This window comes from Homarus americanus, unplaced genomic scaffold (assembly GCF_018991925.1).
Source record: "Homarus americanus isolate GMGI-L3 unplaced genomic scaffold, GMGI_Hamer_2.0 scaffold39163, whole genome shotgun sequence".
In the NCBI taxonomy this organism is placed as follows: Eukaryota; Metazoa; Arthropoda; class Malacostraca; order Decapoda; family Nephropidae; genus Homarus; species Homarus americanus.
Window position 1 is genome coordinate 36,385 of NW_024715614.1, and position 26,327 is coordinate 62,711.

The window sequence follows — 26,327 nt, forward strand, 5'->3', positions numbered from 1 at the left end:
CACCTGCAGCGTTTGTGGGATACGGTACAGTACAGACCTATTAGTGCACTTCTTGTTAACCTTATATAAAGATCACCTGAAGACTAGCCACTCACAGGTAAGTCAAGGTGTTTTATTCTGTGATGTTTGTCAGTCAGTGTTTAGTGTTGGAGTTAAGTTTAATTAGTTCAGCTTTGTTTTGTCAGTAGTTGGTCGCATCCCCTTAAATACCGTGACCCCATTATAATCAGTGTCGTCAGAGGTCAACGTGTCCCCGTACCAAAACCTGTTTTAACCTCTACAATATTAAACAAAATACTGCAGGATTGGTATTATATTTTGCTTCCCAGTGTTTTGGTAAGAGTACATACACCGAACATTACCCAGCGACCGAACATTACCCAGCGACCGAACATTACCCAGCGACCGAACATTACCCAGCGACCGAACATTACCCAGCGACCGAACATTACCCAGCGACCAGACATTGCAACGACCGAACGTTACCCAGCGGCCAGACATTACCCAGCGACCGAACATTACCCAGCGACTGAACGTACCCAGCGACCGGAGCATTACCCAGCGACCGAACGGTACCCAGCGACCGAACGTGCAACGCGACCGAACAGTACCCAGCGACCGAGAGCAGTACCCAGCGAGCCAGGCAGTACGCAGCGACCGAACGTACCCAGCGACCGAACATTACCTAGCGACCGAACGGTACCCAACGACCGAACGTACCCAACGACCGAACATTGCAACGACGAACATTGCAACGACCGAACATTTACCCAGCGACCAGACATTACCAGCGACCAGACAGTACCCAACGACCGAACGGTACCAGCGACCGAACATTGCCAGCGACCGAACGTACAGCGACCAGACATTACCCAGCGACACTGGTACACCACTAGTGATTGCCGTAAATATGACAACTTAATCTCACCTCCACCTACCTCTGTCTCTCGGGGGGGCTTAACACAAATACTACTAGACACTTGTAGCGGATGAACAAAATACACCTGGGCTTGTGGTATCATGGTTATGTTGGTACACCTGCCTCCAGAGAGAGAGAGAGAGAGAGAGAGAGAGAGAGAGAGAGAGAGAGAGATACCTGCAGCAGTGTTTGTTTACATATATGACGGTCGCACGTGTGGCAGGCAGAGATCCGGGCAGCAGCGTCAGTTGGCAACTAGCAGGCGGCAGTGCGAGACGTACGCTGAGTCGCCCGTCCCGGTAGGCCAGACTGGTGCTTCAATACCTACTGGGCTTTTCCAGTGTTCCATACTATAAGAGGCTCCAGTAGAACCCTGACGGCAGCGGGTCTAGTGCTCCAGTACCTGTGTGTAGTTTGAGCTAAGGGTGTGGCAGCCTCCACCAACGTAGAGTAGACGACACGCTCCCTGGCTCCTCTCAGCCTTACAATACCACAGTGGTTATCTGGCATCTTGTGGTGGTGGTCAGGTGTGAGTGTGTGTGTGTGTGTCAGGTATGAGTGAGTGTGTATGTCAGATGTGAGTGTGTGTGTGAGTGTGTGTGTGTGTGTGTGTCACGTGTGAGTGTGTGTGTGTCAGGTGTGTGTGTGTGTGTGAGTGTGTGTGTGTGTCACGTGTGAGTGTGTGTGTGTCAGGTGTGTGTGTTTGTCACGTGTGAGTGTATGTCACGTGTGAGTGTGTGTGTGTGTGTGACAGGTGTGTGTGTGTGTGTGTCAGGTGTGTGTGTGTGCGCACGCGTGTGTGTGTGTCACATGTGAGTGTGTGTGTGTCAGGTGTGTGTGCCACAGTAGTAACAGGGCCTCCGTAACCACCAAGTGTCACGTGTCATCTCCCTCACTTGACGCTGCTGTGCGTTACTACACCTGTGCATTGTAACAACTGAGTGTTATAACACCTGTGAGTCACTAATCTGTGTGGTGCAACACCTGTGCGTCATAAGGACTGCATTGCTACACCTGTGCGTCACTTCATCAGTGTATCGTAAAACGTGTGCGTCACGTCATCAGTGTCGTAACACCAGTGCGTCACGTCATCAGTGTATCGTAACACCAGTGCGTCACGTCATCAGTGTATCGTAACACCAGTGCGTCACGTCATCAGTGTATCGTAACACCAGTGCGTCACTTCACTATGATGCTTTCTGCGTATTTTGACCAGGTGAGTTTTAAACCATCTCCCTAAAAGATTTAAACCTTACCTTACCTTATTTAACGTTACCAAGACAAACCTTTCTTTAGGCACGTAACATACAACCTGTAACAACCATCGCTGTACACCGTTACATAAGGTCCAGCCTGTAACAACCATCGCTGTACACCGTTACATAAGGTCCAGCCTGTAACAACCATCGCTGTACACCGTTACATAAGGTCCAGCCTGTAACAACCATCGCTGTACACCGTTACATAAGGTCCAGCCTGTAACAACCATCACTACATAATGCACCATAACAACTGTACTCGTAACATCACTCCACTACTACTGATAACTAGTGCTGCTGACCCTCCCTCCCACTCAGTCTCTCCCGTGGCCAGATAATAAGAAATGTTGTCATCATACACAGTTCTCATCTGAGCTACCATCATACTCAAGGGCGTGAGGCGTAATACATACACCAAGTTGTTTTCCTCTCGCAGTTAATTAGGTGAGGGAGACGCTGTTATTATAATGTAACCTTCACATAGTAACAGTGTATTTAATATTTTCAACACTCATTCATATACATATGTGTGTGTGTGTGTGTGTTGTGGGAGGAGGCAGCTGGGTAGTGTCAGCCACGTCTGTTGCACGTTATCATAAACACTGTCCTACCCTGCCGCACTTACTGTGGTGTTGGGTGGTGGGTTGTGGATGGTGGTTATGGAGGTAGTGGATGATGGTAGTATTGGACAGTAGGGTTAAGACCGAGATAAGAACAGCAAAGAGGAATAATGAACTGAAGGTAGCAAGGGAGGCGAAGTCAAACCCCAAGGGATTCTACCAAATGTATCAAACTAAAACACGAGAAAAGATTGGACCAATACAGTCAGATACCGGCGAGCTAACTGATGACGACGGAGAAATGAGCAATAATCTGAATAAATATTTTTCAACAGTTTTCACCACCGAAAATTTAAACATGATACCCGAGGCACCGACTCTATACAGAGATAGTGAAGAAATAGATTAAGCAAGATAGTAGTGACTAGTAACGATGTTAGTAAGCAAATAGACAAACTAAAGCCTAATAAGTCACCTGGTCCCGATGAGATATTTGCCAGAGTATTAAAGGAATGTAAGGAAGAGCTTAGTATGCCCTTAGCAAAGTTGTTTACATGTCCTTAAAAACAGGTGTAGTACCAGAATCCTGGAGGATAGCGAATTTGATACCGATTTTCAATAAGGGAGATAGATCACTATCCTCTAACTACCGTCCAATCAGTTTAACATCAATTGTAGGCAAATTGCAGGAGGCAATAATTTCAAACTCTATTCGAAATTCTCAACGTGGCTTCACAAGTGGGCGTTCCTGTCTGACAAATCTATTAACATACTTTTCAGCTGTTTTCGAATCAGTGGAGGATGGACATGATTATGATGTGGTATACCTCGACTTTAGCAAAGCCTTCGACAGAGTCCCCCACGAAAGACTAATTAGAAAAGTGGAAGCTCATGGCATTGGAGGAGATATTCTAAAATTGATTAGGGCGTGGTTACAGGACAGGAACAGCGAGTAAGCTTTAACGGCACTAAATCCGATTGGGGTAACATCACTAGTGGAGTACCCCAAGGCTCAGTACTTGGACCATTACTATTTATTATATACATAAACGACATAGATATCGGCGTAGACAGCAACATAAGTAAATTTGAAGATGACACTAAAATAGGGCGTGTAATCAAATCTGACGAGGACTCCGCAAAACTACAGGAAGATCTAAACAAATTTTTCGAATGGTCTGAAAAATGGCAGATGAAATTCATTGTGGACAAATGTAAAGTACTTAGTCTAGGAGATGTAAACAGAGAAACCAGATACCAGATGAACAACGTTGTTATTGAGAAATCCGACAGTGAGAAAGATTTAGGAGTAATGATAAGTAGGAACCTTAAGCCAAGTAAACAATGTGTATTTGCTCGAAACAGGGCTAACAAAGTACTTGGGTTCATACAAAGGAGTGTTAGTTACAAGACTAGCGAGGTCATCCTAAAACTATATCTTGCGTTTGTGAGACCTCACTTGGATTACGCGGTTCAGTTCTGGTCACCGTACTACAGAATGGATATAAAATCCTTAGAAAGAATTCAGAGGAGAATGTCAAGACTAATCCCGGGCATTAGGAACCTTGAGTATAGAGACAGGTTAAAGCTTCTTAATTTGCACTCCCTCGAGAGACGTAGAGTGTGGGGCGATTTGATAGAGGTGTATAAATCTCAGGGCTAAACAAAGGTGATATAACAAAGGTACTCAAACTATCCAGCCAGGAGTGAACTCGTAACAATGGTTTTGAATTACACAAATTTAGATTTAGGCGTGAGATTGGTAAATATTGGTTTGGAAATAGAGTAGTGGATGACTGGAACAAGTTACCAAACATCATCATTAACTCTAATACGCTGCATAGCTTCAAACATAGGTTGGATGGATATGTGAGCGATAGGGGTTGGGTGTAAATGGGACTGTCCAGTATGGACCAATAGGCCCGCTGCAGTTTCCTCCATTCTTATGTTCTTATGTGATGGTGGTGGTGGGTGATGGATGGTGGTGGTGGGTGATGGATGGTGGTAGTGGGTGATGGATGGTGGTAGTGGGTGATGGATGGTGGTGGTGGGTGATGGATGGTGGGTGGTGGTGGGTGATGATGGTGGTGGGTGATGGTAGGGGATGGTGGTGGTGGGTGATGGATGGTGGTGGTGGGTGATGGATGGTGGTGGTGGGTGATGGATGGTGGTGGGTGATGGATGGTGGTAGTGGGTGATGGATGGTGGTGGTGGGTGATGATGGTGGTGGTGGGTGATGGTAGGGGATGGTGGTGGTGGGTGATGGATGGTGGTGGTGGGTGATGGATGGTGGTAGTGGGTGATGGATGGTGGTGGTGGGTGATGTTTCCCACCATATAATGTTTTTATTGTGTGGGTTGAGGAAATATAATACATACTTCATAAAAGTAGTTGTTGAAGGTACTTTAGTGGTTCTTCACACACACAGCTGATGCTCCACCTTGGACTGCTGGCTGGCTACGGTTATCTTGTTATCATAGATTATCTCGTTATGAAAGGTTATATTGTTCTATTAGGTTATATTGTTATCGTGAATTACTTTGTCGTCTTGGGCTAACTTTATCTTATCAACTTGTTATCTTACAGTGATTTCTCAACTTTGTTAAATTGTTATCTCCGATTAACAAATGATCAGTGGTCTTGTTAACATGTTATCCCAGGGTGTCGTGTTACAGGAGGCGTGCCACTCAGGTGTACAGGGTGGTGGAGTGCCACTCAGGTGTACAGGGTGGTGGAGTGCCACTCAGGTGTACAGTACAGAGTGGTGCAGTGCCACTCAGGTGTACAGGGTGGTGGAGTGCCACTCAGGTGTACAGGGGGGTAGTGCCACTCAGGTGTACACAGAGTGGTGCAGTGCCACCAGTGTACAGGGGGCAGTGCCACCAGGTGTACAGGGGTGCAGTGCCACCAGGTGTACAGTACAGAGTGGTGCAGTGCCACCAGGTGTACAGGGTGATAAAACAAGGTCTTTCTTATGGGAGGAGCATAATAATAAAAATAAAAATAAAAATAAAAATAATAATAATTACCTCACGATGTACACATACCAGATAAACCAATCCTCTCTAGAAGGGGATGCGAACCTGGAGCTGGAGTTTTGTAGCGAGGATTATTATTACTCCATGCACACGTATAATTAAGCTCCTTCACCTGGATCTCACCTAACAGTTTCTCAGTACAGGTGTGTGTTTGGTCGTCAATGTTAAGTGTAGGACATGTATATAATTAGTCGTGTTTGTGTCTCATTAACTCAGTGTTAGGAAGTGATGTTTCAGGGTCGTGGCGATTATACCAGGTTGTTTATGGTGTGTGTGTGGGGTGGGTGGGGGGAGGGGATGAAGTGTTTTGGCCCACACATGAACTAAATGTCTTCTACACACACCCACCCTGAGTGGCCAGTTTATGGGTTGGTTGTTGGCTGGATGCTGTTTTGGTGTGTGTGTGTGTGTGTGTGTGTGTGTGTGTGTGTGTGTGTGAACAAACCAAGACGTTTATAGCGTGTCTGTCATCCATAAAATCGCTCAACTCAGAGGATCTCACACACACACACACACCACCCTCACACCACACACCACCCCTCACACCCCCCACACCACCCACACCCCACACACCCCTCACACCCCACCCCACCTTCCCACCCCCACCCTACCCCTCACACCCCACACGCCCCACACCCACACTACCACACCCCCACCCCCACACTACCCTCACACCCCCACACTACCTCACACCCCCACACCCCCCACACACACCCCACCCCCACACATACCCCACCCCAATTACCCCCATCCCTACACTACCACACCCACACACACCACCCTCACACCCCACACCACCCTCACACCCCACACCACCCTCACACCCCCCACACACCCCTCACACCCCCCACACCACCCCTCACACCCCCACACCCCCACACACTGCCCCCACACAAGCAGTATACATGTCTCAGTACCCATCATGTGGTGAACAAGACCCATCTTCCGGGTAGAGCGTCTCAACGTGTTTGGGTTTCGAGAACACCTCACTATATTAGGGTCGAGACAGCAGCGGTAATTGTCATCATTCTTCAGGTGTTTTGTTAACTTTTTATTTTGATTTTTTCTCTTAAATTTGGATGAATGAACGTGTGTAGGTTAAGGTCGAGTCTCAGTGTGATTTCGACTTTCCTTGGCCTCATTTCGTTCTGTTCTTATTACAAGGAGACAATTGCCACGATCTGTTGTTCATTGTCAAGTCCTCGTTCACCCGTGTAGTGACGCTGGACAGTTGTGAGGGCGTCAGGTTCTTACTACTACAGGAAGATTTTGCTAGAGGTCTTAGTGCCGAAGGTGTGTGTGTGTTTGTAAGGGAGGTAGAGGCCAGGTGGAAGGAGGTAGAGGCCAGACTTCATGATAAAGCAGCCTGAGGTTGTTGAACTGCCTGGTTAAAATTCAGGCACCAGAGTCCGGGTGGTGGGTGGTGGGCTGTGGGTTGGGTGGAGTGTGTGGATGGGCAAGGTGTGGGTGGGCAGGGTGATGGGTGGGTTGAGTGGAGGTGTGGATGAATAGGGTCGGTAGAATGTGTGGGTGGGGAGGCAGGCAGGCAAGAAGGAAGGGGGGTTGGGAGGGAGGTATGGAGAGAGTTGAGGAAGGAGGGAGAGGGAGGAGGAGAGGGTTGGAGGAAGGGGAGGGAGGGGAGAGGGTGGAGGGAAGAAGGGAGGGAGGGAGAGGGTGGAGGGAAGGGGGAGGGAGGGGTTGGAGGGAAGGGGGAAGGAGGGAAGGGAGGGAGGGGTTGGGAGGGAAGGAGGGAAGAGAAGGAAGGGAGGGAGGGGTTGGGAGGGAAGGAGGGAGGGGAGAGGGTTGAGGGAAGGGGAAGGAGGGAAGGGAGGGAGGGGGGTTGGGAGGGAAGGAGGGAAGGAGAGGGTTGGAGGAAGGGAGAGGGTTGAGGAAGGAGAGGGTTGGAGGGAAGGAGAGGGTTGAGGGAAGGCGGAGGGAGGAGGGGTTGAGAGGAAGGAGGGAAGGAGAGGGTTGAGGGAAGAAGGGAGGAGGGAGGAGGGAGGGGGTTGGAAGGAGAGGGTTGGAGGGAAGGCGGGAGGGAGGGAGGGGGTTGAGAGGGAAGGAGGGAAGGGAGAGGGTTGGAGGGGAGAAGGGAGGGAGGGTGAGCGAGCCAGGTAAAGAATGAATCATTGGGCGGACCTCAAAAAGGTAACTGACCCACGACCCCCACACCCATGAGTTCTGGTACAGAGCTATTGTTTATGTTATAAACACAGACACACACACACACACACAGACACACACACACACACACACACACACACACAATGTATGTAATAAGTCATTTATGCCCAATGTATATTTTCAGCCTTCGGGCTGCAAACTTTTTCAATAAACCGTTTATTATTATTATTATTATTATTATTATTATTATTATTATTATTATTATTATTATTATTATTATTATTATTATTATTATTACATAAGGTCGTGGGTTCGAGTCCTGGCGGGGTAAGGTTGTTGATTATATGTAGAAGTCCGAGCGCTTTTTATGGGCTAATGAAATAGAGAGAGCAGAGAGAGCATATATATAAGTAAATCACTGTAGGTGCGCGTGATCTAGGTATATGCTGATAACCACAGGAAGAAGAAACACGAAGTTCCTAAGGCTGTGTATTCACATCTTCATATATATATATATATATATATATATAGCAGCAGCAGCAGCAGAGCATATATATATATATATATATATATATATATATATATATATATATATATATATATATATCGGTGTTAGGGCAGCCTTCCAGGCACACACTTGGGCCAGGAGCCACTAAGCTCAGGTCACCCACCTGTAAACCAACTGATTTCGAGTGGGAAGACCTCGAGGGACGGCAGGTGGTCATCCTTATCACTTGTTAAGGATACGAGTCGACTCGCCATCACCTGCACACAACAGGTAGATTGTGACAGTTGTAAGATGCAAGAATAAGTTAATCAGTTTTGAGCTTGTAAATACACATGCCACTCAAGATAATATGTACTTGAGGAATATGTTGATGAACCCGTGTTGTAAAGATTTTTGTTGATGTTATACAGTGTCTGTTGATGAACAATAGATTTGGGTTAATAATTTTGTGTCCTGCCGGTCACTGTCGGCGTCAAACTGTACAGTCATCATAACAATAAAACGCCAAGAACTAACATTCTCGGGGCTTCTTTATCACTATATCATAACCTCAAAGAAAATGTCTTTTAGAGAAGAACATCGATATGGTGGCCATTAAGTGAATTTTTATTGTATTACAACTACGACATCTCTGTCACCCATCATTCAATACCTCGGTGGTGGTAGTCGGTCACACTGTTCTGAAGAGATGTTATATTTTATACTTCACCTCTTGAGGTTCATCTCCCCTCAACACCCTTCGTAAAATTCTTAGCTGGTTTCCTTCTGTCAGTTCATGAGTTAAATAAGCTCTCTCAAGAAGCTGCCGTGAGAACGTCATCCCTGCTAGGTGCTGTTCCCCCAATACGTTGAGAGCGTTTGTACAGTAGAGTGATGACCATAAGCATCGCTACATGATCAAGTCTCCCAACTGCTGGAACGAATCTCTCAACTGTTCATAGATGGCTCTGTAGTACCTCGATTGAGTTGGTGCAATTTCGAGCAAGAGACAGACAGACACAGACAGATTTCCATATGTGTTGGGGGGGGGGTCATGACTCGACGGTTAAAACAAATGACAGACAAGTCTTGTTGATCATACAGCAACATAAAGTAATAAAACAGTTTAGTGTATGAATCAACAACACACACACGAGGTTTAATGTGTTAAGAGGGACACATTTAGACAGTGCAGTACCAGTTACCTGCCCAGGTGTGTCGGCTAATGAGCCTGTGTTACTTGATGCACCTATTAACTAGTGTCATAGTGTCATTACGAGGACTCTACCTGTTGTTGTTCCTTGGGTGATTAAATAGCTCTCAGGGTTACAGCTTCGCCAAGGTGGCTGGTTGCATGACTAGACCCACACCATCAAAGGTTCTGGGCTTCCCGTCGGTAACCCACCTGTGATACCCACCTGTGATCACCAGTGTCCCATTACCTTATTATTGTCCTTCAGGTAGTCTTACATCCTTCAAGATCCACCTTCTAACTTGTCATGAGGATTCTGGTATGGTTGTGTTGTGAGGCAGTGCTGAGTGATGAGAAACAGCGGGGAACCAGTGCGGTGCCTTCAGGGGTGACTATGTTAAATGAGCTAGTCCTCACCACCCCATGCACACTACTGCCCACCACCACCACCACATATGTAGGTGTAATCTGACAACGCACTTGACTTCAGCCCCACTTGTGATGTCACTTTTTAACAAGATGTCATACCCAAATACAGACCCTGATGGTGGTGACGAGTGGTGGTGACGGTGTTGGTGACAGTGGTAGTGACGATGGTGGTGATATATTGTGGCTACTACAGTATTTAGTCTTCCGCTTCCCCCAGCTTCCAGCACCAGCTATATGACGATGGTTTAAGGCACAACACTTTGAGGAATGTTACGTGTTTTGTGACGTTACGTTACTTTAGGTCAAGCTAAGTTAGTTTAGGTGAATATACGTTACTTTAGGTCAAGCTACGTTACTTTAGGTCAAGCTACGTTACTTTAGGTCAAGCTACGTTACTTTAGGTCAAGCTACGTTACTTTAGGTCAAGCTAAGTTAGTTTAGGTGAATATACGTTACTTTAGGTCAAGCTACGTTACTTTAGGTCAAAATACGTTTTTTTACGTTACTTTAGGTCACGGTTCTTTAGTTTAGGTCAGGTAATGTTTCGTTACGTTAGTTTATGTTTATCGCGGATGTTTGGCTGAGCTCCTTGTGTATGGAACACCCCGGTACTGAACCAATCACCCGTTAGGAATAAATTTGCATATTAATCACAGATAAATAATACAAATCCTAACCTATTGATTATATCTGTAGGAGCAGACTGCTGGCACCTAACCTAACCTAACCTAACCTAACCTAACCTAACCTAACCTAACCTAACCTAACCTAACCTAACCTAACCTAACTTAACCTAACCTATTGTGTTAAAAGATCCCCCTGCAATCCTGAACTGAAGGTGGTTCGGTTAATAGGTTAGGTTAGTTTTGGCTTGGTTAGGTTAGGCCTCTAGTGGGCCCTGTCTAGTGGGGCCCCAATAAGAGGGGGCCCACGAGGATAAGAGCTGTTCCCCTGACCTGGTTATGTTGTCATATATGGGAGAGACTTAAGAGAACAAGTCTTAATTAAATCTCCGGTGTTATAGGGACACGCACACATACACACACATACACACACATACACACACATACACATACATACATACACACACATACACACACACACACACACACACATAAACATACACACACGCACACACATACACACACAGACACACACACATACAGAGGGCACGTACGGGTGGGACACTGCCAAACATGTCGGGTTGCCTCCTGTACTGAACAATAAGGTAATAATAGAGACAAGTGAGGAGAAGCGATAAATTAAAAGGCGAAGGATGTGTGACTGTGGTACTCAGTGTGAAGGCCGCCACCTACCCGTTCAAGTGTGTGTGTGTGGCGGCGGATGTTTGAGGTGTGTGTGGATGATCAAGGCTACCACAGGCCCTGCAGCACCGTCCGCTCATTACTGGCGTTAGGTTACCGAGGCAAGATTACACACCCTGAGACCATCTGAGGGTCAGGTTAGGGAAGCGTTGGGGTGTTTAAACTTCAGGTGATCCGAGTTGCGTTTGTGTAAAAAAAAAAACCTTGAGAGGTGAGGGGCAGCTCCCCTGACCCCTGAAGTATGTGGCCATGGTGGGTGACCTTCACACACGACAGTGTTGAGTATGAGGAATGTTCTAAAAACCTGTGTGTCGGAGGGAGGATGGGTGGGGGTGGGCGTGGGTGTGAGCGGATGGTTTGGGAGGTGGGGCGTGGGTGTGGGCGGATGGTTAGGGAAGTGGGCGGTTGGTTAGGGAGGTGGGGCGTGGGTGTGGGCCGATGGTTAGGGAGGTGGGCGTGGGTGTGGGCGGATGGTTAGGGAGGTGGGCGTGGGTGGTGGGGGTCAGAATCTCCATCCAGTCTGGAGGAGGAGGAGAAGTAGGTAGGGGGCGCTGGTGGTAAAACGGTACCGCTCTTGCCTCGCAAGTGAGATGTCACGGGTTCGATTCCCGGGCCGGTGGAAGTTGTTTGGACACACTTCCTAGCCCCCATTAGTCCCTGTTCACCTAGCAGTACAGTAGGTACCTGGTGTAAGTCGAAAGTTGCGAATTCGTATTCAGGGACAAGTTGTTGGAGCTTCCAATAACATGATGACATAAACCATTGACTCTTCAGGCTTCTACGCCCCTGACTCTTCAGGCTTCTACGCCCTTAACTCGTGAGACATAAGGCAAGCATGAACTTAGCATGCTTCCCTGTTGGGCGCTGTAAACGCTTCTGCGCTTCACCTTACACAATGATGTAGGGGGGTTCCCCTCCCCCCCCCCAAAAAAAAAGAGTGGGAGGGATAAGGCAGTGGAAGGCCTCCTCATTTGTCATACATTGTTCAGCTAAAAGGTCAGATTACAGCGTCTGTGTGTCTGTGTGTGTCTCAGTGTGTTATAATAATAATAATAATAATAATAATAATAATAATAATTAACGGTTCATTGAAAAAGTTCTGCAGTTCTGAAAATATACATTAGACAAAAATGACTTATTACATACAGAGACATGGGTTGGGTGGGTCGTTTAACAAAGGCTTTCATTACTACAAAGAGAAGGAACATGAACTGAACATACATAAGAACATAAGAATGGAGGAAACTGCAGCGGGCCTATTGGCCCATACTGGACAGTCCCATTTACACCCAACCCCTATTGTTCATATATCCATCCAACCTATGTTTGAAGGTATCCAGCGTATGAGAGTTAATGATGATATTTGGTAACTTGTTCCAGTCGTCCACTACTCTATTTCCAAACCAATGGTTACCTTTTTCGCGCCTAAATCTAAATTTGTCTAATTTAAAACCATTGTTACGAGTTCGCTCCTGGTTGGATAGTTTGAGTACCTTTGTTATATCACTTTTGTTTAACTCTGACTTCCATTTATACACCTCAATCATATCGCCCCACACTCTACGTCTCTCGAGGGAGTGCAAATTCAGAAGCTTTAACCTGTCTCTATACTCAAGGTTTCTAATGCCCGGGATTAGTCTTGTTATTCTCCTCTGAATTCTTTCCAAGGATTCTATATCCATTCTGTAATACGGTGACCAGAATTGAACTGCGTAATCCAAGTGAGGTCTCACAAGCTCAAGATATAGTTTTAAGATGACCTCGCTAGTCTTGTAACTAACACTCCTTTCTATGAACCCAAGTACTCTATTAGCCTTGTTTCGAGCAAATACACACTGTTTACTTGGCTTAAGATTCCTACTTATCATTACTCCTAAATCTTTCTCGCAGTCGGATTTCTCAATAACATCGTTGTTCATCTGGTATCTGGTTTCCCTGTTTACATCTCCTATACTGAGTACTTTACATTTGTCCACATTGAATTTCATCTGCCATTTTTCAGACCATTCGAAATTTTTTTTTAGATCTTCCTGTAGTATTGCGGAGTCCTCGTCAGATTTAATTACACGCCCTATTTTAGTGTCATCAGCAAATTTACTTATGTTGCTGTCTATGCCGATATCTATGTCGTTTACGTATATAATAAATAATAATGGTCCAAGTACGGAGCCATGGGGTACTCCACTAGTGAAATTACTCCAATCGGATTTAGTGCCGTTAATGCTCACTCGCTGTTTCCTGTCCTGTAACCACGCCCTAATCCATTTAAGGATATTGCCTTTGATGCCATGTGCTTCTACCTTTCTAATTAGTCTTTTGTGGGGGACTCTGTCGAAGGCTTTACTAAAGTCGAGATATACCACATCATAATTGTGCCCCTCGTCCACTGATTCGAAAACAGATGAAAAGAATGTTAATAAATTAGTCAGACATGAACGCCCGCTTGTGAAGCCATGTTGGGAATCATTGATCAACTTGTGCTTCTCCAGGTGATTTCGAATAGAGTTTGAAATGATTGCTTCCAGTAATTTGCCAACAGTTGATGTTAGACTGATTGGTCGGCATTACATTCGCTATCCTCCAGGATTCTGGTACTACACCGTTTTTAAGGACATGTTAAACAACTTTGCTAAGGGCATACTAAGCTCTCCGTTACATTCCTTTAATACTCTGGCAAATATCTCATCGGGACCAGGTGACTTATTAGGCTTTAGTTTGTCTATTTGCTTACTAACATCGTTACTAGTCACTACTATCTCGCTTAATTTGTTTTCTTCGTTATTATAGTTTACAGTTGCTGGTCCTGGCTGGTCTTGGAGACACCGTGTGGTGTGGTGTTCACGTGGTGCAGTAACTCGTCCTCAGGTGTTGACATGAAGGACCTCACGTGGTCTTGGAGACACCGTGTGGTGTGGTGTTCACGTGGTGCAGTAACTCGTCCTCAGGTGTTGACATGAAGGACCTCACGTGGTCATGGAGACACCGGGTGGTGTCACAGTACCTCACTCTCTGCTAGGTGGTGTTGTGTTATCTTATGGTCAGGTGTAGAGCTGACCCACTGTTGTTCCCAGGGCAAACTTATTAACACCGTCTGGTCAGAGGATGGTTCCCAGGGGCCCTTATCTCACTGGTGGGTCACGGCTCTCACTGGTACTGTCTAGTGCTGAATTCACTGGCTTAAACACTGTTCAACACTGATCCCACTTCTTTCTGAAATGAAATTGTCACTTTTGATTATGTTGATAATCCCGGTGGTGAGGATGGGTCGGGGAGAGGGACTTGGGGAGTGGCCGACATGGCCAAGGGAGGCCGCTGCTCAGCTGGAGCAGCACCTGAATAGGTCTTGACCCTCCGGTGGTCAAGGATGGTGTGTGTGTGTGTGTGGCGACCTGTGGTGTAATGGTCAGCATGCTCGCCTCGCAAGCGAGCAGACCCGGGTTCGATCCCCGGGCAGGGTGAAACTATGGGCAAGTTTCTTTACACCATTTGCCTCTGTCTACCCAGCAGTAATTGAGAACCTTGATGGTCCGGGGTAATAGTTAGCCAGTGCAGTTGGCGAGTTGTCCGGTCTTCTCGGACTATTCCTTGACACTGGGTCATACAACTCGTTAACTTAGGGTGTGGTTGTTGTGTTGGCGACAGCTTCTACATCTTAAACAAATGCACGCCTAGGTGGCCCTTGGGCCGGCCATCCTCGTTACACGAGTAGCAACTATTTTGTGTGTGTATGTGTGAAGACAGGCTGAGACAACGTGTACAGGCTGGGGGCGGCAAGTCAGTGTACACATTATCGTGTCATAATTGGTGTGTTTAGGTAAGCGTAACAAACTGTGTTAATGTGTACACGCCACTTATTATTAGTTAACGAAATTATCCTCCATGGCAGCCAAAGTATTGCTATTGACATTACGCTCGCTACGAGGTTCACCTGCATTGTTGTTACGCTCATTACCGGGGACTTGTTCTTGGGTTACGCCTAGTCCAGGGCCGCATAATCTCTCCCTGTTCCTCCTACGTTATTAAGTATCTTAAGTTCTGGTCGAGTCTCCGTGTAATCTGACGCCATCTTCCTCCCTAGCTTCTACTGTTAACACACAGATACTTACATTATTATAAGTCTTAATGTGAGAGTGTGTGTGTGTACAGCATTAGAGAAAGTATGTACATGTGTTGTGTGTACAAAAGGAATGTGAAAGGCAAAAGCGAGAGTAAATGAACAGTGGGTGTGTGTGTGTGTGTGTGTGGGTGGGTGGGGTGTGTCAGCTGGATGATATAAACAACAGTTATTGGAACACGTCATTAGTATGGGGGTTGTTATGTAATGTCCTGTTTATTATATTAACTATACGTAATTAATTATAGGTCATTTGGGTATTTTAGGTAATTAATTATCTTTTTTCTTTACGGGTGTGTGTGATGGTAAGTCTCTCTCTCACTCTCTCTCTCTCTCTCTCTCTCTCTCTCCCTGTACGTTATCTTGGTACTCTTTGTACTCTGCTCGTTGAATTATTGTACTCAAGGCGTTAACACATCGTACTCAATGGGTTAAATCATAGTACTCAAGGGATCAGGACACACCTCCGCCCGTACACACACCTCCGCCCGTACACGCACCTCATCAGTCTCGACGCCCACACTCCCTCCACTCACCTGGTGTACGCCCGCGTCAGGCACCACCATAACATACACACTCTTCATGGGCGTACAGTCGTCGTGACGGACCTGAAGGCTCTTAAGGTTACGCCCATAGCTTACATTGATCCTCTTACCTCCACGCACGCCCACATGCCCATGCCAGGCCGTGTGCTCCGTGTTATACATTGTCACTCGGCAGTCGGGCTAGTGCACTGCCACCCACGCTACTGCCACCCACGCTACTGCCACCCACACTACTGCCACCCACGCTACTGCACCCACACTACTGCCACCCACGTTACTGCCACCCATACTATTGCTACCCATACTACTACCACCCATACTACTACCACCCATACTACTGCCATCCATACTACTGCCACCCATGCTACCCACTGCCACCCACGCTACTGCCACCCACGCTACTGCCACTCACGCTACTGCCACCCACACTACTGCCACCCACGTTACTGCCACCCACACTACTGCCACCCACGTTACTGCCACCCATACTATTGCTACCCATGCTACTACCACCCATACTACTGCCACCCATACTACTGCCACCCATACTACTGCCACCCATACTACTGTCACCCATACTACTGCTATCTACACTACTGTCACCCACGCTATTGCCACCCACACTACTGTCACCCACACTACTGTCACCCACACTACTGCCACCCATACTACTGCCACCCATACTACTGCTATCTACACTACTGTCACCCACGCTACTGCCACCTACGCTACTGTCACCCACACCATTGCCGCCCACAAAGCTGCTGCCCACGCCATGGCCGCCCACGCCATGGCCGCCCACGCCATGGCCGCCCACGCCATGGCCGCCCCTGAGGCTCTACCTTAACTTGATACATTACCTTAACACCAGTTAGGAGACAACATTACACCGAGACTCTACCTTAACTAGATACATTACCTTAACACCAGTTAGGGGACAACATTACACTGAGACTCTACCTTAACTAGATACATTACCTTGACACCAGTTAGGAGACAACATTACACCGAGACTCTACCTTAACTAGATACATTACCTTAACACCAGTTAGAAGACAACATTACACTGAGACTCTACCTTAACTAGATACATTACCTTAACACCAGTTAGGAGACAACATTACACTGAGAGACTCTGCAGCAACTAGATACATTACCTTAACACCAGTTAGGAGACAACATATTACACAGGACTCTACCTTAACTAGATACATTACCTTAACACAGTTAAGGAACAACATTACACTGAGGCTCCATAACAGATACATGCATAACACCAGTTAGGGGAGACAACATTACACTGAGACTCTACCTTAACTAGATACATTACCTTAACACCAGTTAGGAGACAACAGTACACTGAGACTCTACCTTAACTAGATACATTACCTTAACACCAGTTAGGAGACAACATTACACTGAGACTCTACCTTAACTAGATACATTACCTTAACACCAGTTAGGAGACAACATTACACTGAGCCTCTACCTTAACTAGATACATTACCTTAACACCAGTTAGGAGACAACATTACACTGAGACTCTACCTTAACTAGATACATTACCTTAACACCAGTTAGGAGACAACATTACACTGAGACTCTACCTTAACACCAGTTAAGAGACAACATTACACTGAGACTCTACCTTAACTAGATACATTACCTTAACACCAGTTAGGAGACAACATTACACTGAGACTCTACCTTAACTAGATACATTACCTTAACACCAGTTAGGAGACAACATTACACTGAGACTCTACCTTAACTAGATACATTACCTTAACACCAGTTAGGAAACAACATTATAGGCTCTGCATAGCAGATACATTACCTTAACACCAGTTGGGAGACAACATTACACTGAGACTCTACATAACTGAATACATTACCTTACCGGACGAGGGGACAAGCATTACACTGAGACTCCTTAACTAGATACGTACATAACACCAGTTAGGGAACAACATTACACTGAGGCTCTACCTTAACTGAATACGACTACCTTAACACCAGTTAGAGAACAACATTACACTGAGACTCTACCTTAACTAGATACATTACATAACACCAGTTAGAGAACAACATTGCAGGGCTCTACCTTAACTAGATACATTACCTTAACACCAGTTAGGAGACAACATTACACTGAGACTACCTTAACTAGATACATTACCTTAACACCAGTTAGGAGACAACATTACACTGAGACTCTACATAACTAGATACATTACCTTAACGCACCAGTTGCAGGGCAACATTACACTGAGACTCTACCTTAACTGGTCATTACCTTAACACCAGTTAAGAGAACAACATTACACGAGACTCTACACAACTAGATACATACCTTAACACAGTTAGGAGACAACATTACACTGAGATATACCTTAACTGAATACATTACCTTAACACCAGTTAGAGACAACATTACACTAGACTCTACCTTAACTAGCTACGTGCCTTAACACCAGTTAGCAGACAACATTACACTGAGACTCTACCTTAACTAGATACATTACCTTAACACCAGTTAGGAGACAACATTACACTGAGACTCTACCTTAACTAGATACATTACCTTAACACCAGTTAGGAGACAACATTACACTGAGACTCTACCTTAACTAGATACATTACCTTAACACCAGTTAGGAGACAACATTACACTGAGACTCTACCTTAACTAGATACATTACCTTAACACCAGTTAGGAGACAACATTACACTGAGACTCTACCTTAACTAGATACATTACCTTAACACCAGTTAGGAGACAACATTACACTGAGACTCTACCTTAACTAGATACATTACCTTAACACCAGTTAGGAGACAACATTACACTGAGACTCTACCTTAACTAGATACATTACCTTAACACCAGTTAGGACAACATTACACTGAGACTCTACCGGTTAGGAGACAACATTACACTGAGACTCTACCTTAACTAGATACATTACCTTAACACCAGTTACGAGACAACATTACACTGAGACTCTACCTTAACTAGATACATTACCTTAACACCAGTTAGGAGACAACATTACACTGAGACTCTACCTTAACTAGATACATTACCTTAACACCAGTTAGGAGACAACATTACACTGAGACTCTACCTTAACTAGATACATTACCTTAACACCAGTTAGGAGACAACATTACACTGAGACTCTACCTTAACTAGATACATTACCTTAACACCAGTTAGGAGACAACATTACACTGAGACTCTACCTTAACTAGATACATTACCTTAACACCACACCACACCACACCACACCCCCCTCCCCTCCCATCGTACCTTGAATGGTCTTGTGAGATTAATGATTGTTGTGAAGGCTGCACACACACACACACACACACACACACACACACACACACCCTAACCTTGTGTTTGGGAGGGGGAGGTGTAATAATAATAATAATAAGTTAGTGGCATATATGACAGGAGACAGAGGGTCATTTAACAGACACTTTCAGCGTAGTTATGGTACGCAAACGAGATGACAAGGAGTGGACACAAAAGTCATCTAGAGTTGTTGATTACAATGGTTGGGGTGAGGCTGTTCTTACAGTGATAGTACGTGCTGGATGCTGTTGTGGCGTAGAGCAGTAATTCGTGGACGAGGGATTTCAGGTGGTAGCGGGAGACGGTGGCGAGGATGGTGTAGTAGTTTCGTCCCCAACTGACAGCTGAAGTCATTGTGATGATCAGAGAGAGTTGAGAGGGTCAGTGTGTGTGGTGTAGGAGAGGGATAGAATAGTGTTGCACACCTTGTCTAGGAGTCCTCGTTGTGTAGCAGACCAGGCAGGGGAAGCATCGGTGAGCTTAGGAAGTATGAATGTTGTGTAAACACTCAAGAGCTCAGGCGCGGGAAGTTGAGGCGACAGAAGAGGTGGAGACGATAGCTGGAAGATTTGACGGTTATACTGACGTGTACTTTACAGTTCAGTTTATTATCTTCTGTGTAGTGACGCCGAGGAGCTTGGTGGAGTCCACAACCTGGAGTGTGTTGGGACCAGTGTGATGGTGGGAGGTGGGACATGGTCTGAGGAGAGATTAGGTGCATAACCATGGTCTTGGTATGGTTGATGGTGACATGGTTTGTGGTGGGAGACTGTTGAGGCTGTGTGGTGGAGGGCGCTGTAGTCGGGAGCCGAGTTTTTCACACTGTTGCTAAAGTTGGAGTCGTCGATATATTTCCAGCCAGCGGAAGTATCTTTCAGGGCATCGTTGATGAGGATGAGGAAGGAGAGCGGCTCTATCCTAGCGCCTTGGGGGACACCGAAGGTGAGTGACTGACAGGTGGAGGCAGCCCCTCGGAAGCGTGGAGCCTGGCGTCGGTCACTTGGGAAGTCTGTTAACCATGGTATGAAACATCCGCGGAACTCAAGGTTGATAGTAGTTATGTTGTGATTGACTCGGTTGAACGCTTGGTGACATCTCTGAGGACGAACCACAGATTTTACGTTTCTCTCGATTGTTGTAAATTAAATCGAGAAAGCTGACGAGACCATTGGTGGTGGTGGAGGTCTTCATATTGCCACATTACTGAGGATCTGTGGCACCTGAAATGTTGACAAAAGTCCAGTCAAATACAAAATAAGAGCAGATTAGTCTAGGTATTGGGGGGGGGGGGGTATGACAATGGGTCGTAACTCGTTTAAAGATTGTAGACCGGATGGTTTGGGCTCTGGTAACACATATGATGTCTTCCAGTCAACTGACCATTTTTCTTGTTTGAGAGAGGCGTTGATAATGATTCAGAGTTGTTTGGCTAGTTCTTTTACAGCTTCAATGGTAGAACACCTGATCCTGGGTTGTCTAAGTGTGTGTGTGTGTGTGTTTCCTCTTTCGCACACGCACACACAGCCACTCACTACCTCCCTCATCCGCCCCTCTCCTCCTACGGTGTGTAAGTGATGACGGCGAGAACAGCGGGAAGGGAGGGGTGGGGGGAGGGTGGGGGAGCAGAAGGGCACAAGGCCGCGGCGTATATGGCAAGGTATACCCCTGGCCTCCTCCTCCTCCTCCTCTGTCCTCGGTGACCGTAAACTTTTCTTCTTCTTCTTTTTCATGTACTACACTTAGTTATCACGTACTACACTTAGTTATCATGTACTACACTTAGTTATCATGTACTACACTTAGTTATCATGTACTACACAACTTGGGATTGTAATATGATATCTTTACGCTGATTGGCTAACCTCTCCACCAATTGGGTAATTTTTTTTGTTTTCTAAGTCGTTTTTATCTCTCTCCCTCAGCCTACAACTTTCAGATTACTTTCTCTTTATTTCTCTCTTCTACTTTCTCTTCTTGACTCTCTCTCTCTCTCTCTCTCTCTCTCTCTCTCCTGACCCCCACCCCAGGTCAGGTTAGGTTAGGTTAGGTCAGGTCAGGTTAGGTCAGGTCAGGTCTGGTTAGGTTAGATTAGGTCAGGTTAGGTTAAGTTAGGGTAGGTCAGGTGTGGTTAGGTTAGGTCAGGTCAGGTAAGGTTAGGTTAGGTCAGGTAAGGTTAGATTAGGTTAGGTTAGGTCAGGTTAGAATCTTACCTGACCTAACCGAACCAAATCTAACGTAACCTACCCTGACCCTTAGATTACGTAAGGTTATCCTCGAGAAACAAAAATCATTTATGGTGTTGACACTTTAGCAACGAGACATAGAGTGAGTGAGGATAATGACACTAGCGCCTAATATGACCTGGATAACATCTGGTCTTTGGTCACTTAAGGTCCTGAGGAGGCCATCTGTTTTACCTCACCGCTGGCTGTTAGTCCTTCCTATAGGAGGGAGGCGACAACACGGCCTTTACTAATTGATATTGATAATAATGTGTGGGTGTGGGGGTGAAGGGTGTGTGTGGGTGTGGGGGTGAAGGGTGTGTGTGGGTGTTGGGGTGAAGGGTGTGAGTGGGTGTTGGGGTGAAAGGGTGTGTGTGGGTGTTGAGGAAGGGTGTGTGTGTGGTGTTGTGTGGGGTGTTGGGGTGAATGGTGAAGGGTGTGTGTGGGTGTTGGGGTGAAGGTGTGTGTTGGTGTTGGGGTGAAGGGGGTGAAGGGGAGTGTGGGGGGTGAAGAGGTGTGTGTTGTGTTGGGGTGAAGTGAAGAAGGGAGGGTGTAAGGGGGGAAGGGTGTGGGTGTTGGGGTGAAGGGGAGGGTGTGGGGTGAAGGGTGTGTGTGTGTTGGGGTGTTGGGGTGAAGGGAGGGTGTGTGGGGTGGGTGCTGGGGTGAAGGGTGTGTGTGTGTGTTGGGGTGAAGGTGTGTGGGTGTTGGAGAAGGGTGTGTGTTGGTGTTAGTGAAGGGGAGGTGTGGGGATGAAGGTGTGTGTGGGTGTTGGGGTGGGTGTGTGTGTGTGGGTGTGGGGGGGGTGTGAAGGGGTGGGTGTGGGTGTTGGGGTGAAGGGGTGTGTGTGGGGTGTTGGTGTTGGGGTGAGGGTGTGTGTGTGTGGGGGTGAAGGGTGTGGGTGGGGTGAAGGTGAGGGTGTGGGGTGAAGGGTGTGTGTGTGGGGTGTGGGGTGAAGGGTGTGGTGTGTTGGGTGAAGGGGGAAGGGAGGGTGTGTGTGGGTGTTGGGGTGAAGGGAGGGTGTGGTGTGTGAAGGGGTGTGTGGGTGTGGGTGTGGGGGGGTAGAGAGACTATTATACAAATAAATACAGTATCTCAAAAAGTAGCTGCCAGGATGTGTCTGATCACTTCAGAAATGGTACAACATCAATGTCCCAATGTGTGGCTCTGTGTCCCAGGAGGGTTGGATGTCCCGTGAGGGTTGGTATGTGTGGCTGTGTCCAGGAGGGGTATGTGTGGCTCTGTGTCCCGTGTGTGGCCTGTGTCCCAGGAGGGTTGGTATGTGTGGCTCTGTGTGTGTGTGGCCCTGTGTCCCCCGTGTGGCTCTGTGTCCCGGGAGGTAGTGTGTGGCTCTGTGTCCCAGGAGGGTGGTATGTGGGTGTGCGTGGTGGCTCTGTGTCCCGGGAGGGTTCAGTATGTGTGGCCTGTGTCCGGGAGGGTTAGTATGTGTGGCTCTGTGTCCCGGGAGGGCTGGTATGTGTGGCTCTGTGTCCCGGGAGGTTAGTATGTGTGGCTCTGTGTCCCGGGAGGGTGTGGCTCCCAGGAGGGTGTGTGGCCTGTGTCCCGGGAGGGCTGTATGTGTGGCCTGTGTCCCGGGAGGTTGGTATGTGTGGCTCTGTGTCCCGGGAGGGTTGGTATGTGTGGCTCTGTGTCCCGGGAGGTTGGTATGTGTGGGAGGGTTGGTATGTGTGGCTCTGTGTCCCGGGAGAGTTGGTATGTGTGGCTCTGTGTTCCGGGAGGGTTGGTATGTGTGGTTCTGTGTCCCGGGAGGGTTGGTATGTGTGGCTCTGTGGCGGACTGTTCCTACTACATCTGGTAACCAAACATCATATTAATTCCGCCCAAATAAATACACATTACATTACTTATGTTGAACTATATTCCAAAGTAAATGTATGGCCCAATATCTATCGCCAGTGGTCTCATAATGTTTCACACAGTGTGGACAGATACTGTTTGAGTTATTGTACATAGTAGAAGTAGTAGTAGTCCACCCAATGCGTGTGTGGCTCACCATACGACAGGTAGTAGGCAGCTACCAAACAGGGAGGTACTACCGCCTGGGAAGATATTGGAAGCATGTGATGTCTAATGGTAGACCCTGCTGCCATATGTGACCAAGTCCCAGGTTGATGATCTGACTTTCTGCCTCATTTACACACAATTGCAGGGTCTCAATTGTTTCTCTTACTCTCTACAACACAACATATACAACTTTCCTCACTCTTGATCTGTTCTATTCTTTCAATTTTTTTATTCTCCAATGATATCAGTTGACAGTAATATTAAAGCGGGACCTTCTCGGATGGGTCCCACTGGTCGGGAAGGTTGTGGACCCCAGGGCCGACCTGATCATCACCAAACTACTTGTATAGGGGTTTCAATTGACGCCACCGCGGTTGCTGGAGGATCGGCTTTTTTCACACTTTATTTTTCCAACATTCGCTGACTGAGATCCACTTTTCCTTCTGTGGAGCACCATCTATTAACCTCTTCCCCTGACCTCTTACTACTACTATTTGACCTTCAACTGACCAAAGCAGCTTCACCCAAACCTTTTCAAGTCTCCAACAACAACCTTTATACCTCCTTCCGTTCTAAGGGAGGAGCATGCGTCTACTGCAACACACATACACCTATAGCTCGACTCACGGATCATGAATCTTCCCTTTATGATGTCATCTGGCTCAAAATATCTCTACCAACTGTGACTATTTTTCTTTGTTTCCTATACTGTTCTCCCAACTCTACCAACTATTACGAACTCTTTGACTATCTCACTTCTTGCCATGAGTCGTTGCTATCCACACACCCCAACACCGAGATCCTCAACCTAGGGGATTTCAATGTACACCACAGAGAGTGGCTTGGCTCTGCAAGGGATGACCCAGGTGGAGCTGAGGCACTCTCTTTTTCCTTACTTAATGATCGGCAACAAATAATCAAACACCCTACACGTGATCCTGATCAACATGATCAACTTACTAACATTCTTGATCTTTGTTTTACCTCTAACGCCTCACACTATTCATACTCTATTTCTGGCCCCTTAGGGTCTTCTGATCACAATCTTATTTCTATTAAATCAAACTGGGCACGACCACCTCCCCCACCCCCTCTAAATGTCAACTATGGAAACAGAGTAGTGGATGACTGGAACAAGTTACCAAACATCATCATTAACTCTCATACGCTGGATAGCTTCAAACATAGGTTGGATGGATATATGAGCACTAGGGGTTTCCTCCATTCTTATGTATTTATGATATTTTGTATTAGGATATTTAATTTTAAGGTAATAAAATGGCGGCGAAGGTGTGGCTATTGTGTAGGCTGGAGGCCACGCAAGCAGCAGCAGCAGCAGCAGTAGCAGCAGCAGCAGCAGTAGCAGTAGCAGCAGTAGCAGCAGCAGCAGCAGCAGCAGCAGCTACTTTAGTAAGCCAGACTCTCAGTTGTTAACACAGCACCTGTGTTCCCCCACAGTACCCGGCTCACCTCGCTGCTGCAGCGCGGCGCCAGGCGGGCCACCAGCAGCCTTCACGCCCCAGTATGGCCGCCCCGCCACCTCCAGGCTCTGACGCGGGCCGCACCTACACCCTCACGGAGGCCTCAGACGACTACCTCCACGACCCTCACCCTACACCCCCTGTCAGCCTTAACCCTACCAAGGTGTGTAATAATAATACCAATAATAATAATAATAATAATAATAATAGTAATAATAATAATAACAATAATAATAATAATATAATAACAATAGTAATAATAATAATAATAAGTTAGGGTTGTGTTTTGTGAGGTGACGACACAACAGCAACAAGTGTTGTGTGTTGTGAGGTAACAACTCTCTTACAACCTCCTACAGGAGCTGCTTCAGGTTGTTGACGGTGACGAGGAACACGCGTCTGTTGACACCTACAGCGTCCCTCTAGCCCCCAACACCCCTCCCGCCCCCTCTAACGGCTGTCCTGTTCACGACCCCTCCCACGCCCACATCCCCCCTCATATAAACGCCCACGCCCATCAGGCTTGGTCGTCAGGAGGCAGCTCCAAGTCCTCAGCAGCAGACTCCCAGCTGCTACACTGTGGCATCTGCACCCGGCGATACTCCAACCCCAAGGTGAGCTCACCACACCCATCACGTTACTGAACAAAGGACCAACACGAGACCAGTTAGAGCTCAGTGATTTAGGAACAGTTGTCCTCGTAGATCCAGCTGTCAGGAGGTAGAGTGTGTCTCAAGTGTGGCCTTACATGAGGTGAGGCCAACACCTAACCTAACACAACACAAGGGGTGCCACCTAACACAGCACAAGGGGTGCCACCTAACACAACACAAGGGGTGCCACCTAACACAGCACAAGGGGTGCCACCTAACACAACACAAGGGGTGCCACCTAACACAGCACAAGGGGTGCCACCTAACACAGCACAAGGGGTGCCACCTAGCACAGCACAAGGGATGCCACCTAACACAGCACAAGGGGTGCCACCTAGCACAGCACAAGGGATGCCACCTAACACAACACAAGGGGTGCCACCTAGCACAGCACAAGGGATGCCACCTAACACAGCACAAGGGATGCCACCTAACACAGCACAAGGGTGCCACCTAAAAAAACACTAAAAATACATAATTCTATCATTATAATATCTAGCGGTGTCCTTAGCACTTAGTTGTGTGGTAACTTGACACTTGATTCAGTGTGTGTGAGTGTATGTGTCCAGCCCCAGGACGCGACGCCTCCCGGGTGT

The 26,327-nt window shown here is 46.9% G+C and overlaps 1 protein-coding gene across 1 annotated transcript; it reads left to right on the top strand.

Moving 5' to 3' along the window:
- Window positions 1–1,684: 1,684 nt before the first annotated feature.
- Window positions 1,685–25,737, top strand: LOC121857913. Its single transcript, XM_042354159.1, has 3 exons — window positions 1,685–2,135; window positions 25,056–25,241; window positions 25,438–25,737. Exons 1-3 carry the CDS (start codon window positions 2,109–2,111, stop codon window positions 25,720–25,722), a joined length of 498 nt encoding a protein of 165 aa, XP_042210093.1. The 5' UTR covers window positions 1,685–2,108; the 3' UTR covers window positions 25,723–25,737.
- The last annotated feature ends 590 nt before the right edge of the window (window positions 25,738–26,327 follow it).

Bases quoted from the DNA above. Each gene is read 5' to 3' on its own strand.
- LOC121857913 (XM_042354159.1), top strand. From the start codon at position 2,109: ATGATGCTTTCTGCGTATTTTGACCAG. The intron at 2,136-25,055 runs GTGAGTTTTAAA...GTTCCCCCACAG, and splicing joins TTTCTGCGTATTTTGACCAG to TACCCGGCTCACCTCGCTGC. The intron at 25,242-25,437 runs GTGTGTAATAAT...AACCTCCTACAG, and splicing joins TCAGCCTTAACCCTACCAAG to GAGCTGCTTCAGGTTGTTGA.